The sequence below is a fragment of the Lissotriton helveticus genome, chromosome 7 (genome assembly GCF_964261635.1).
Source record: "Lissotriton helveticus chromosome 7, aLisHel1.1, whole genome shotgun sequence".
In the NCBI taxonomy this organism is placed as follows: domain Eukaryota; kingdom Metazoa; phylum Chordata; class Amphibia; order Caudata; family Salamandridae; genus Lissotriton; species Lissotriton helveticus.
The window spans coordinates 1,731,334,980-1,731,350,945 of NC_136068.1; the positions used below are offsets into that span (position 1 = coordinate 1,731,334,980).

General features: G+C 43.3%; 1 protein-coding gene across 1 annotated transcript in view; it reads left to right on the forward strand.

Annotated features, from left to right (window-relative positions):
- Positions 1-15,966, forward strand: part of LOC144769667 (uncharacterized) — a 759,350-nt gene that overhangs the window by 187,598 nt on the left and 555,786 nt on the right. Inside the window, exons 6-8 of the mRNA XM_078653842.1 lie at positions 4,515-4,832; positions 9,338-9,658; positions 9,924-10,238. Of these exons, the coding sequence (XP_078509968.1) occupies positions 4,515-4,832; positions 9,338-9,658; positions 9,924-10,238 (954 nt within the window). The remainder of the gene's footprint in view (positions 1-4,514; positions 4,833-9,337; positions 9,659-9,923; positions 10,239-15,966) is intronic.

The window sequence follows — 15,966 nt, forward strand, 5'->3', positions numbered from 1 at the left end:
TTTGCACAATGGTGAAGGAAGGGGCAGGGCCTGAGATGACATGTCTGCAAACACACCCTGTGGTGCGTTTTAAGTTGGGAAATTAATTCCTCTTCAATCCTGAGGGTCCCTGGGGGCCAACTAGCCCACCAGGTACCTCCAGTATGCGCCAGAGAGCTGTGTTGCAGAGAGGTGTTCAGAGGCCACGCCACTTTTTTCAAGACTCTGCAACGCAGCTCCGTGGCGCTTACTGGAGGTACATGGTGGACTAGATGGCCCCCGGGGACCCTCAGGATTGAAGAGGAATTAATTGTCCAACTTAAAACGCACCACATCAACTTCTCCTTCCCTCAGGCTGAAGAAAGCAAATGACACAACGGGTTTCAGGGGTTTGCCTTTTATTGAATTCCACCGCATAACCAGGTTTCGGCTTGTGCCTTCGTCAGATGCAAAAATTCAATTGCTTGCTCTCGGTTCATATGTTCTTTTAAAGGGCTCCTCCTCTCAGTGGTTCAGGAGCCTCACCTGCTTCAAATCACCTTTTGTTGCCAATTCAGAGGACTACCAGTCCCACAGTGCAGCATTCAGGGTATTCAGCGCAGAACGGGGCCGCCATGTTGTCACTGCAATTCTTCCTCCTGCCCCCTTTACCTTCTGCCACGCATTTCTCTGTACCAGCATCAGAGACCCCAACCTTTCTCTCGCGTCTCACCTAGCAGTCTTTGGTCCGCCGTACAACAGCGGCTTCCTGGTGTCAGATTGGTGAGTGGCGGGTCACGGCTAAAATCCAAAACCTCGGCTACCTTCAAATGTTTCCTATGTCCCCGTGACACACTTTTGACGAAAGAGTCCTTTGTCCGCCTCACAGGTCGGCGGTAATATACCATCAACTTCTCCTCCTCACCAGTGGTTCAGGAGCCTCACCTGCTTCGAATCACCTATATATATATATATATTTACATATCATCACATGTGGGGTTAGGCATAGTAAAATTTGCCTACTCATCTAAAGTTACCTTCTCGATTCTTGTCCTCGATATATGTACCACAATATTTCAGCCACACAATATTTCTCCTTCAATATTGGGGTCAATCACTGGTTTAGGGCATTAAACAAAACCAATATGCAGCGTTTTGGTGAATCCAGATTGATGTGATCGAGTGCTTCATTAAGAACGTGTTATTTTTTCCAATATTCATTGACTATAGGGACTTTCCCTATGATATGAAAGAAGTCAGCATAATTAAAGGTACATCTACAGTAAGTAGAGTTATTTAAACATTAATTTGGTTTAGCCTCTTAGGGGCAACGTATACCCTGTGTGTTGTTTGAATTAAATGTACTGAAATATAGGTTTCTTGGATATTTCATAGATATAGTCCTGTTTTATTTCCCATTCCTTATAGATCAATTCCTTTCCCCGTCTAACTCCCATTTTTGTTTCACACCTTTAATATCACCCATATTCCACTGCAACCATATAGATCTGGTAAGGTAGCAGCTATATGTTAAGAATTGACCAGCTGGAATTCCTCCATCAATTGTTCCTTTTTTATATAGCCCTGCAACATGGCAATCACCTAAAGTTTCCACTCCAGTTCTAGTCTAGGTCTCCCAATTGTTTGGCTGTAAAATGGCTGTGAAGGCTAGGCAGACCTATCAGTGGAAGCGACAGGGCATATAGTGGTAGATGTTTGGTCACTGTGTTACTTTTCTTCAAGCATATTAGTGCCACCCAAAATAATCTCCTCTCGAATCCTAGTGCTCCCATGAACTTTCATAGTCAGCAAAGGAGTCTTTCTCCAGTCCCATCTACTCCCAATTGACCCTTTTCTTGAATGCCCCTTTCCACAACCAAATGTGGTACCAACTCCAATTGTTTGATTTAGTTTACTGTTCAAAATCTGGTGTGTTGAGATCACTACTCATGATTGGGAGTTTTGAGTTTTGGTAGCACGATTCACAAAAGTAATCTGAGACAAAATACTAACTTTATGATTTGCGGTATTTACAAAATGCATTAATGAGTACTAAAGTTAGGAATCCTAACTTAAGTACTCCTAAATGCCCTTTGTGAATACCGAAAGTTATAGAGTTAGGATTATGTCCCAGTTAAACTTAAGTTTTGGTCTTTTTAAGACTTACATTATATTGCCCTAAATCCAAAGGTGAAGATTTTAATATGACCACTGAAGAGTGTACAAAATTGGCACTTGTGAATGGAAGGGCCAAGAGTGACATAACTTCTCAACAAAGGTGTGATACCCTTTCAAGTGTTACTGACCTGAATGTTTGACACCAAATATGTCCCAGGTGGAATAACATGGAAAGTGGGTATGTTTGGATGATAACTAGAAACATTCTATTTCCTCATTTGCTGTTTAATTACTGTCACCTGGCAACGTTTTCCTTGTTTTCCATTTCCTCTTCATTGGGTGGTTAACCCAATGTTTACTATTTCATTGTCACTACCTCATTGCTTTCCAGTTCTAAATATATATGGCTTCCTCTAACCCTTTACCAATAATGCCATATCATCATCTTAATCCTTTACCCTAAATCCCTTTACCTTAACGAATTACCACCTAAGCTCCTTACCCCTTAACCCCTACCTTTAACCCTTTACACAATGCACCTGTCATAACACTTACTGTTGTCCTCTTATTTCTTTAATATTGAATCTTAGCCCTTTTCTCCCCTTTGCCTTATAGTTAAACCCTGCCTGTAAGTAGTGATCCATCCTCTTACCCTCAACCCTTTTCCTTCACTCCCTGCCTTTTTCTTTAACCCCTTCCCCCTTACTCTTAACCACTACCATGATCCCCTGCCCTCAACCCCTTACTCCTTTCCCTCATACTTGTATCCCTTCAACATTATCCCTATACACCTCACCCTTAACACCTTTGCCTTTAAGGCTTAACCCCTGTCATCGTCCCCTTACCCTTATCTCCGTCACTTAGGCTTATATCTACCCCAGATTGCTTACCCTTACCAATAACCAATTGCTCCTTTCTGTTAACCAGTTACCCCCAACCTTTTCCCATTAGCCTCCTACTTTTAATTCCTTATCTTTATCCTTCACCACTTACCTTTAATCCATTACCTTTATCCCTCATGCATAACTCTTACAATTTACCATTAACCCCCTACAGCCTTACCTTAGTACGTTCCGTTTGCATTTTACCATTAACCTCAATAACTTATCCTTTACATGTTTAATCCTTTACCTTTACATGTTTAATCATTTACCTTTCACCCTATATACCCCTTACCTACTTACCTCTTACCCCTTAACCATAATGTAAAAGAAATACCCATATATTGCTTAAATATTTTTTATTGTATGATACTCACCATGAGTAGATTTTATGGAACACATCAAGATTGTGGAAACGTTCACATTAAATATACATGTTTGGAACATCAAGTATGTTTTCAACACTGGTGGAATTCATGTTGGTACCCAAGAATACTGCAAAGCCAAGATTGGAAGTTTTTTCAAAAGGAGCAGCATCTGGAAGGCTTCCTTGTAGTGGTGCTTTATTGTAGGAATATGTGTTACCTACCCCATGTTCCTCCCTCAAAGGAGGGCTCTACCAAGCCCCTTCTTCCTGCTCCAACCATTGCTGGCTGGCTGGAGTCTACAGTCTCCATTCTCTCATCTCCATTTCCCTCTTCCTTTCCCCATAACCTTCCTTGAATGTTTTCCTCTCCTATACCTCTAGTATGCCCTTCATCCCTACTACGTCTCCAGTTTCACACATAATTAGACTTCTTAGCTCCTACAGACTTTCATTGCTACTTGGTGCCTTGCAGGTTGACTTGGTCTCACTCTTACCCCTTCCGCACCTACCATTACCCCCTCCAGAGTTCTTTGTTACGTGAGTTCTCTCATTACTTGGAGTCAGCTCCTGTTAACTGTGGCTCCTCTTTCCACCATCCTTCCCCCAACTCTCTCCTACTCGTTCTTTCTCATTGTCATCTCATGAGAATATACTTGAATTACATTGCATTGATCTAATTAGAATATGTGTCTCCTTTGTTTTCTTTATTCAATTATGAGCATCATGTAAGGAAATGTAAATATTTGCTTCAGGGTTCACTATATTGCTAAATTACCAGGTTTGAGTCCCAGCATTAGGAATTCCATGTCTACTTCCTCAGTGTTCTCTTGGTCAGAATTACCTACGTGCTTAGGTTTGACTTCGATTTGATCCCTTGCGAAATATTGAAAATGCATGATGTATGCAGCAAGAGCTTTTGGGATAGCGGGTTCTGCTTACCTGGTAGGTTACTTGACACTCTTATGTGTATACTTGTCCCAGCCACCTTCTGGTTTAAACCATCATATAACCAACACTTTTACCACAGCTAGATGTACTATTGTTCTTCTGTATGGACAATGACAAACTATTAAAGTTTCTCATATGTCGCTATTTTGTAAACGGTGATTCGTTTTGACAACAAAATGTGTCTTTTCACAGCTTTTGAAATAGTGGAGTAACACATTTTTTCACTTTACCTATTCCCTTAGCAACTGAGCTCATCAACATATTTGCCCCAACTTTGTTGAACGTCTTGGCTGGAGAGATGATCATCATACCTATTTCATACCCTTCCAATATATCTAATCCTATGATTTCCTGGAGCAAAGGTGTGTCCCCTCTGGTCACTTGGGTAGCTAATAGAACTGTACAGATAAACAACTCTTACAGCGGACGGCTGCGTATCAACTATCCTGGTTCCATCAACATATCCAATGCTGTGGTAACAGACTCTGGCACCTACACAGTTACAGTGGAAGCGGCGAATATAGTCACTGCTCAAGCAGTTGTTCAAGTAATGGTTTATGGTAAGTTTCAGTAAAAGGAGTACTGGATTCTGTATGTGATATTCCAAAAGGCCAAATTCAGTAAACATTGAGTCTGGTCAGATATTGAAAACTTCAAACTCCTGAACAGCATGTTGCCTTTGTTTGTGTTGTTTCTCCTATATAATATTTGTAATCATAGCAGTACCTCCATCTGGGAAAGACATAATTGAACTAATCAAAAGACAGTAACATGCCTAAGTCATGTCAGCCTTATGTGCTTAGCTAAGCTTAAGATTGACATTTCAATAATATATACTTTGAACTTAAAAGTTCCAGAACTGAGCATATTAGTAAATGAGCAGGCATCAAGTACAAACAGAGTTATGAAAAGTAATTGAGGGTCAATTGAACAGCTAGGTTTGTTGGATGTACCAACTAACTTAACACTCTATTAATAAAAACTCTTGACCTCTATTTCTTTAATTTTACAGCTAAATCTGCTCCAATGGGCTATTAATGTTAACTGTGAGACATGATAAGAACAAAATGGTCACTTTATCTACACATTTTTATTAGGTTTCTTTAGATTTCAATTGTTTTCATTATTGATATCAAAAAGAGTTAAAAACCATACATATTATTGATATTTTTTCTGTTTTTCTTTCTTTATACATTTTATAAATGAACAAAAGTCATGTACATTTTTGCACACAGAGTACAGTTTTCTCAATGAGACCCCTGTCAATTCACCACACAATCGTACTGACTTATCACATCCACATTCGTATTCTTCCGTACCATCCACACTAGCAACCCACTCAAGAGAACATACACATCCTGATCAAAAAAGGAACAGAGATGTTTTAAGTCTATGCAGGTAGGAATCGCTAAATAAATTGCGATTCCTACACATTCCCTAATAGTGAATCGCAAAGTCTGATTCCGGAATGAATGTGAAACCACTTGCAATTTGCCTTTACCAAAAAGGTAATCGCAAATTGCACATGCAATTTCAAGGGTGATAGAGGGCCAAAAGGCCACCCTGATTCACCCCCAACGCTGGCATGTTTGCACATGTGGCGCACTCACATGCCCTTAGCAATTTCTAGCATTTTTCTAAGGAATTGCAGATTACCACCAACTTCAAGTTGGTGATAATTTGAGATTCCTTAATGCTAAATCACAATCTCAGATTGCTTCTTGCATTGCATTTAAGGAATCGCAAATTGTGATTCCCTAAGGGCATTCGCAAAATAGGTAATCTCAAATGTTGTGATTACCTATTTTGAGATTGGGTTTGGTCTTGATACATCCCAAATGGCTAATTACCGGAAGCAAAGGGGCGGATTCACAGAATTGACCCTTTTGCGACCGGTAATTAGGGTGATGAATATGCCCTTCAAATGTTTAATGTAAGAAAATGCGACCTATCTAAAAGTGGTATTTTCAGACTTACAATTCAAAACCTAACTTCACCATAAGGTAGGATTTTAAATTGTGATTCCAGTCTCGTCCCAATCGGAAACTACACTTATAAAATACAATTAGGTTATCCCAGTGTTAACCTATGAGAGATAGGCCTTGAAGTAATGAAAAAATAATTTTTTCACTACCAAGACATGTAAAACGTAAAAGTACGTGTGCTACTTTTTAAATACATCACCCTGTCCTTGGGCTGTCCAGGTCCAACTTTAGGGTTGAACTAAATGCATTAAAAAGGAAGTTTAGAGCCCAGCAAGAGGGTTAACTTGCCAGATCAACATGGCAATTTAAAACTGCACACACAGGCTCTGCAATTTGCAGGCCTGACACATGTTTAAATGGCTGCTAAAGTGGATGGCACAATCAGTGCTGCAGGCCCACTAGTAGCATTAATTTACACGCCCTAGGTACTTGTGATTTTCCTGTGGACTTACAAGTAAATTAAATATGCCAATTGTGGATAAGCCCATGTTACTGTGTTTAATGTAGAGAGAACATGCACCTTAGCACTGGTTAGCTGTGGTAAAGCGCCCAGAGTCCTAAAGCCAGCGAAAACAAAATCAGCAAAAGAGGAGGTCTAAAGGCTAAAAAGGCAAGGGAAACAACGCAGCAGATGCCAGGTCTAAAATGAGAATACTAGACTCCCTTCACCTAAGATATCGGGAGCATATTTACTTACAATTTACGCATCGCGTCGCAACAGGGTAAGATGCTGTGCTGCGTTTCATTGTGTGAATGGGAGAGAGCTGAAAAGAACCATATTTCCTAGGATCTGACGCTCTTCAGCTCTCTCCTTGTGCTGGCTCACTTGTGGCTGCCAAACATCGATGCAGGTTCCTTTGCACCGTAATGCAAGGAGGTCTGCATTATAGGCAGACCATCCTGCAAAAAGCAACCCTTAAAGTCATGTTCCTCTTTCTATTCACACTGCAGAATGCACCATACATAGAAGTGGGAGTAACGAGGAGAAATATATATATTTCTCCTTGTTATGCCTGTTTCAGGGAGGAGTCTCTTTTCGATGCATTCCCAGAGTTACAAGACTCTGTAAATTTGGGAATGACCCAAAATACATGGATCGATGCATGGGAATATTTATTCTCTACTTACTTAATGCCTCCCTGACGCAATGTAATGCAAGGCAGCTCTCTGTGCTGCGTTGAGTTACTTTGTAATTAGCAAACCACGCACAGCCACACAAGGTGGCTTTGCATGGCTTAGTAAGATTCTAAAAACGATTTTGCATGGGGCTACAGTACACCATAAAAGTGACGCAGCTCTGACAAAAAACCTTAGTAAATGTCCCCTCAAATGTATGTTGATGGTACTCAGCTACACGTAAAGCTTGACAGTACTTCTGGCAACACTTTGGCAGTATCAGATTGCTCATCTTATCTACACTGGGTGAATACAGAAAAAATAACTGAATGATGAGAAGACTGAAATTGTGCTAATGGGATCTATCTCTCTGACCCATCAACTTTTTTTACTGGGTTGATTCCCATGGTAACCCCCCCTCCCCCACCCCCAACCCTCGGCCCTCCCTCTTGTTCGACAGCACTATTCGAACACTGCTACAAAAGCTGGCTTTCCCCATCTGCAACTAATGCCTGGTGTCCTTCCTCTATGCCACCTCACTTAGGAAGGAGCCATCCAACTTGCAGTGATACTATCCCAAATGTACCATTGTAACACCCTCTACACGAGCTCCCTTAAAGCAATTCCAAGCTTCCCAAAGGATTTTCCTCCTAATGTCTCCAAGACTTGAACCTGGCTTCAGGAAATTCAGAAAACTGCTAAAAACTCACCTAATAGTTTACACTTAGGATTCTGAAGATCAATCTTTATGACTGCTACGTGGAGTTCGTAAAAATACAACAGTGATACCCAAAGTATAAAGATCCCAACGTCTCAGCCAAATATAATATTGCAAAGGTTTGTAAACCTGGAATTACGTGAAATCGCTACGCCTCCCAGAGGATAGCATAACGAGAAGTATATTTTTTTCTCCTCGTAATTTCCTCTTTCTATGTGTGCCACAATCTGCAGCACACATAGAAAGAGGAAATGCCTAGTGGGATTGTTTTTGTGTAGGAAGGCATCCCTTACTGCACAAAAGAATTCTGCTTGCAGTGCAGACACCCTTGCACCATGGTGCAAATATATCTGCGTTGGCACTAGCTAGGCTGCCAGAAGTGCACCAGATCTGCAAGTGAGCAGAAGTGCTCCACATTCTAGTAGATATGGTGCATTTCTGCACTATACCTTTCATGCAACGCAGAGCAGCAGGTTGTCTTGCTGCACTCCATTGTATGACAGATCAGGGAATCTGGCCCTTTGTTGGTTTGTTCGCTCAAAATCCATAGTGAGATACCATAGAAGTGTATAAAGGAGCAGAGATCCAAAAAGAGTCAGTAAATTAACACAACCAGACAACCTGTGTTTCCAAGCATCATACCATGTGTGCACTCTGTCTCAATTCTCCAGTCGTCAACTTAAATCACTTGACAGACTCAACCCAGCTTAGATTGAACCAGAACTTGCCCAGCATATGCACAACCACTCACAGTCCAAATGGGCTTCATCTCCATTGATCATGTGCCTCCTCTGGATATTGGTGTTCACCATGTGACGGCCACTCTATGGGAATATCAGAAACCACAGGCCTGATCCCCAAGTGCCACACACTGATACTGGAAGGTTTATGGCTGCTTTAATGCCAGTATATGCAGCTCAATTTGACCTGAGAGCACATAAATCACCCCTTGGGCCTGTAGATAGAAACCATAATTTCTCTCTCCACTCCCCTACCCGCCCCGTCACATTTGTGGTAACCATGTTTAGCATTTCCAACCTTAGAACTGCATGCTTTGTAAAAGTGTTTTTTCCTACACCAGCTTATTTCAGGCTTTTTTATTCTAATTTACTCTCGCTCTCTCTTTCCTTGATTGTGTTTCTAGCCTCTATTGTACATTCATGAATCATTCAAATTATGCTCATCAGATTTTGTTTCTTTTAACTTTGAAGAAATAATGATTAACCCTCTTTTATTGTCACTGCAGCAAATGTTGTTACTCTTTCATATCCCACCATGCTGGAAGTTGTATATGGAGCGGTACTCTCTCTTCAAATCGCATTCCCCCCAACTCTGCTGCCCGCTACCATCTCCTGGAAGAGGAATTCAGACTTACTGGTGACCTGGGTGTTAAATTCAGCCCAGCTGCAGATGAACACAGCCTACCTGGATAGGCTACAGATCTTCTACCCAGGATCCATCAATATTTCTAGGTCAATGAGCTCGGACTCAGGCAACTACACGGTGATGGTGTCAGAAGGAGCTGATGTACTTCCTGCTCTGGCAGTTATACCAGTGACTGTCTATGGTAAGTTTTCTTTGGTGATTTCAATAGAACAGGAAATTGCATCCAAGTATTTTTAAGGGGCTTTATGCAACTTGAGAAAGCATGCATTTTTTCATGAATTTGTTTTGCATAATGTATGTTTTGGTGCTTTAGGCCCTCATCGGGCGCAACCTGGCCACTTTATTCCGATGCGTCCAGTAGTTATACGTCCTATAGATCTCTCTCTCTTGAAGGCTTGTGTCTCTCTGTGTCTCTCTTACTATATCACTGTCTTCTCATTTTGCAGAGGAAATCAAGATATCCGCGCCTACCGTGCTGGAGGTTTGGGAGGGTGATGCAATCTTCATACCCATCACATACCTCCCGGTTTTGCCAAATGCTACCATCACTTGGAGGAATGCTTCAAGCACCCTGGCTGTCTGGGTTGCTTCTAGAAACTTGCTGACCGTAGACTATTCCTATCAAGGGCGGCTGGAAGTTTATGGTGATGGCTCCATCAACATCTCCCACGCCATGGTTTCCGATGGGGGACTCTACACTGTGAGGGTGGAAAGAGGAGGTCAAGTGTTTGCACAGAGGGACATCAATGTCTATGTTCATGGTAAGTTGGCTGTTTGAAGGCCTTGGTTTGGAGACACTAGGTTCCTTCTTTATTTCTGAGGTACTGGGTGTTTGACACCAACAAACTAAGAAATCAAAAAAATGGGCCTGGAACTCTTACCTTGGCATGGAAGGCTGACATCAAATCGGGAATTCATTAACAGTCCTATTGTGGGTCTTTTTCTTGTTGCCGTGTCTATTCCTAGATTCACACTTCACTATCTCAAAACTTATTGTGTATGATGGTACACAAAACAGTGATGCACAAATTACAGTCTGTTGAGAGGTGGGCTGCCTGGTCATGATATCATTTGTAAGAGTCCCATCGCATCAAGCCCCAAATAAATGTCTATAAGGTGTAATAAGACATGACACAGTGGCTTTGTTAATGTCTTCTGGTGGTTAAGCAATTGCATGTTCAGAAGACTGAAACCCTATTACACTTATTTCTAATACTGAGTCAACAAAAATTAAAGAGACATACGGTGTTTTAGGTATAGATGGTGCCTGTAACTTAGATTAGAGCTATATGAACATACATGTATTTCTAAAGCGCATGTTCACCGCAGTTGGGTACCTTGGCCCAGAATACCAGATGTATATTGTTATCCAACTCAATGGCACTCATTTTATCGACCTCAGAAGGATGAAATGCTGAGTGGACCAGTTGGGATTTGAACCTTAAACGTTATGTGCTGGACCAGCGTTTAACCTTATAACGTCTGTACAGGAGGGACCTGGATCACCATTTTATTATGAAAATCAGTTGTGTTAGGTTGTTTATTGTCCCACGGTCAAACCCACCCCCTGGTGTGATATGACCGAACTAAAGTGAGCAAGAGAAAATGTAAAAAAAGATGAGAAAAGATTGGCTGTGCCTCACAGAAGTAACACCATGGGAGTAAGCAAGCCGGTACTCGCCTGCATCCTCAGGTTCTGATTCTGAGTTTTCTCATCTTTTATAACTTTTTCTCTTGCTCGCTTTAGTTCGGTCATATCACACCAGGGGGTGGGTTTGACAGTGGGAGACTAAACAAACTAACACAACTGATTTTTATAATAAAATGGTGATCCAGCTCCCTCCTGCACAGACGGTATAAAGTTAACTGCTGGTCCGGCACATAAAGTTCACAGACTGTAATGGATTGGAAGGGTTCCTGAGTAATGTATTCACCTTGTAAACAGGTCCATTGTTGTTTTTGATTACATGAGTGGGGGATGATCTGTTCTCTACCCCTTCAGCTCCGTGTTGTACTTGGTTGTGGATTGCAACACCTGCAGTTGCCCCATGAGAAATACCTTGGGTCCTGGCACTAAACTTTTTACAAATTAAGAACTGATCACCTAAATACCATAGGTTCCTAATTGAGGGTTCCAAGCAGACCATACAAGACTGGGCTTGGGTCCTGCACATGTGGGTGCACATTGCCTGGAGCACAGTTTGTGGGGCCATCATTCTTGGACAGGAATATTTCAGGCTTCCCGTTTCGCCTCTATTGTACTGTAGCAGGTGGCAGAGAAATAGAGACAGACCCGGAAAAGCAGAGTCGTTCCTCGAAGGTCGGGTGTGCAGCAAGCAGAGCGTGGACGAAGTAAAGACTACACATGGACATGCACGTCTCTGTGCCCTGCTGCGCTTGAAGCGGCCCAGCATAGTCCGCCCCTCTCCCATCACAAGCCCATCAAAGATTGATTGTGGCGGCGATGACACCGTGCTGAGCGCCGCATCTTCTGCACACCTCTTTATTGAGTCAGAAACAAATAAAAGACGCCTGTGCATGGAGTTAGTGAACACGCGCCCCTGCTGATGTGCTGTGCGGGCTTTCCCTTCCTTTTATGTACAGTGAGTGCACGCGCCTGGTGCATGTCTGACCGGAGGAGGCGTCCCCTCGAATAGAGAGTTGTGTCCCTCTTTCTGTTACTTGTGCAGGGTGTGCTCAGGATTATACTGTGAGTGCTGCTACCTGCACCACAGTGGGATCTTGCATGGTGCAGGGGTGTAGTGTGCACACACACACACACACACACACTAACTAAGAGAATGACGTTGTTGAGAGCCCAGAGAATGCCACAGGAGCAGAGATTCTAGAATGCCACAGGAGCAGAGATTCTTATAATTACATCATGGTGAGTTTTCTTCTCCTTTACACTGATGTCACTGAGACTTGTGTTCCACCGCCCCCTTCACCTGTGTATTTTTCATAATCTGTGAGAAGGAGGCGCAAGGCCTGCCCGTCCTGCACCTTCCGCTGGGCCGCATTATTAGAGCACCCCAGCAGGGAATACACTGTCACCACCCATCCAGAAGCCAAGAGCAATTGCCTGTCCTGAAGCACAATGTAATTTTGAGATCTTGGAAGTAAGTATGGCGTGTTCTCGTTCGCTCAAAATGTTTTAATTTCGGTCGCTGGGTTTTGTGTCAGTGATGTAGCTAGCTGTGGGTGCCGCTGTCATGGGTATGAAGCTTGATCTCTGCCAACTGCGTATGATAGTGGTGTAGTACTGACATGGACAGACGGTGAGAGCACAATTTTTAAAAGCAATAAAAAACGGCCTGTGTACTGCCGCCAGTAAAAGATCCAGTCCTGGTGTGCGAGGCCAAAAGTGGACAGGGCTGCAACAAGGAGGGACTAAAAAACCTCCTCAACAATAGAATGCCAGCGTTTAGCCTAAGCTATGACGCGTGCCAATGGGAAGTTGGGGCAGGGCTTCAAGTCTCCTTCCTCAACCGTATTGATTTCAAGAAGCTCTCGAATGCCGAGAGCGCTGGAGCGCGCATGCCCTCCTTGCTCTGCGAGGCCTATTGTGATCGATACACTTTCAGAAGGGGGCTTGAAGCCCCGTCCATGATTCCTATTGGCTTGCATCATAGTGCATGGTAAATGGTGGCTTCTCAATGTAAAGGAGGCTTCTTTGCAGGCGCGCAACACCCATTGGGCTCACCGGGCTTCAGCCCCCCCCGTCGCCTCCTCTGCCCGGGCTAAGATGACACGCACTGAAATGACGCAAGAAGGCTGCGCATCGGAGCAGAGAATGTGATTTTTTTTAATGCTTTGAGAGGCCCGGCAGCCCGAGCCAGACAGCCAGCCTCTGAACAGTTTCCTCGAGAGAACCCCTCTGCCCCCACCTCTTGTTTTCCTTTAGAGTGGCGCCGAGGTGAAATCCTTGCCTGAAGGCAGGGATTTCACCTAAGCACTTGATGGGTTGTAAGCATGGGGTGTGAAGTGCACAGCAGGGGGAAGGCATGGCAAGTGCAGGTGACGCTTTTCTTTTGTATCGGAATTTCTGCTGGTGTCATAGCCCAGGGTTTGCTGTCTGTGCACTTGTATAGATGTGTATTCCATACAAGTGCACAGACAGCAAACCCTGGGCTATGACACCAGCAGAAATTAATTTTCAAAGAAAAAGCATCACCTGCACTGGCCATCCCTTTCACCCTGCTGTCTGTGCACTTGGATGGAATTCACATCCACTTCACTGCTCACTAGATGAATGGTGAACAGGGCCATGGAGCTTTCTATTTTCGCATCCAAGGGCAGCAGCGCAGCGGCGTCACTAGGGTTGGTGTCACCTAGTGCGGGTAACTCATGGTGTCACCCCCTCACGACTTATCCCAAATCCATGATGGACCTCCTTCGAGTCCACCAGTGCCAATGATTGCACTTCGCGGAGGAGAAAACGCCCATTGTTGAGCTGTGTTTTGTCAGTGGCAGTTTTTAGATGCGTGCACAGCTGCCAGGCTCGATTCCAAGTAAATGCCCCCCTACTCCCTACGGAGCCACTGGTTCCTTAATTGGCACAGGGGGTTCAGTGGAAGAAGCTGCCATTTAGAGATCTGCGGCACGTTTTACGATCACTTCACTGCCTTGAAATCTGCTTTTTCCCATACAAAACATTCAGTTATGAAATGTATGTTTGAAGATTTATTTCCTGTGAGGTCAGCAGCAGTATTGTTTATTCTATTAGGAGAAAGTTTTAATCAGTTTTCCAAGCGTACCACCTTTTTACAACAGAGTTGCGGATCCCAAGGGCGCCGGGTGCCCTAATGTAAGAAGTAAAATTACCACACCCACCACCTGTTTTGGTAGAAAAACAAATAAATAATTAAGGGTAAACTGAGTCCATCACACACTGAGCATCGGTGTCAATGCACCTGCTGCACCATTGCAGCAGGTGACAGAACTCGTGGGAGGGGACACTAAAATAATGAATAAACATTAACAAAGGCAATACATAGATGTAAATGCTTATTTTGAATGAAATAGCACTTGTGTGTTGTCACCTGTGTGCGTTGTGATGTTTGTGTGTTAAGGGTGCCTAAGTAATGAAGTCGTTTCAGCTTCACTCAGCAGCGAGATTAGGTGTGGTATATTGCACCTGTTAACTACTAGTTACGCATAGGCGGCAGCAGTGGGCAGAGTAAGAGTAAATATATCCCCATAAGTAATAAGTAGGGCCTATTGCTCTCCAAGGTGTGAAACTTTGCTGAAACACACTACAATTAAACAGGTGCTAGTGAGCAATGTAATGTCACATGAATTATCCCACACGAATAAGGAGGCTGGTTGTCTGAGCAGGATTGACATAAGCCTCTCCAATGAGCTATAAATCTGCCAATGGCGCAGCAGGTGCGGTAGCACCAGGGCCATTGGGCGCCCACTGCATCCTGAATAATGAAGGATATTCCCACACATGCATTGGTCTGGGGGCCCATTTGCATTCACACTATAGGGCCACTGGCACCCTGCTATGCCACTTAACTATCAGGTGGCATGTGAATCCCCTGTAGCACCAGCTGTGTACACATATATTCCTAGGGCGGTACAACGTTTTATTAATTCAGTAATTGTTGCTGCACTTTTAGCAATCAGGATTTTGAGAGTCGACTTTAGGGCATATTCCGTGTCCCGTTGTATTCCCAATTCCTGTGGAAAGGGGTTTCCTCCTGAAGCGGGAGTCGGACTACCAGTTTTGTGGAGTTCCCAAACTCCTAAATTGTTTTCACCACGCACATTTTGCAAGATTTTTTTTTTAAGTTTGCATTAGGAAAATTGGTCAGAAAGTAGAACGTGTGTAATAAACTTTTGTGCACACTTCAACACTGCATGTAAGGTCCGATTTCTATCTCTCCAACTGGTAACGATGAGGTAATGTGGAAATGGGTAAATACTTAATAATGTGGTATTGGTAATTCCAAATGAATTAATGTCAAAACTAGTTATGAGCTCCTAAAAGTATGCATCTTTTGCTAATGATACCAGGCAAACGCTTTCCCGCGCAGAAAACAGTTATAACCACATTTCTCAAGGCAGTAATATCTTTTTTAAATAAAAATAAAATATCACTGTAAATTAATCGAAGTCCACTATACGCACACTTAACACAACTTTTATATCTCGTAACAACATCTAAATGCAATCCCTACAATGAGAAGGAAGGAATGGGTGGGGAGGTTGCTGTGCTGAATTGAAGTGTGTATAACTTTTAATCCAGGCCGGTTGTTGTGTCTCTTCCTAGCGCGCTCTCTCTTCCTCTTCTAGCCCTGGGCCTGTTACACAGACAACTCATGCCCAAAGCCCGATGCAGAGCTGTCCCTGAGCTTTGCAACGTCGGCCCGGCCCTGAGACCCACAGCAGGTGCTTCACCTCCAGACTCGGATGTGAGCCGTGCAGCATCAGCGTCAGATGCGAGCTGCGCAGTGCTACACTTGACTTGAGCTCCGCAGCTCT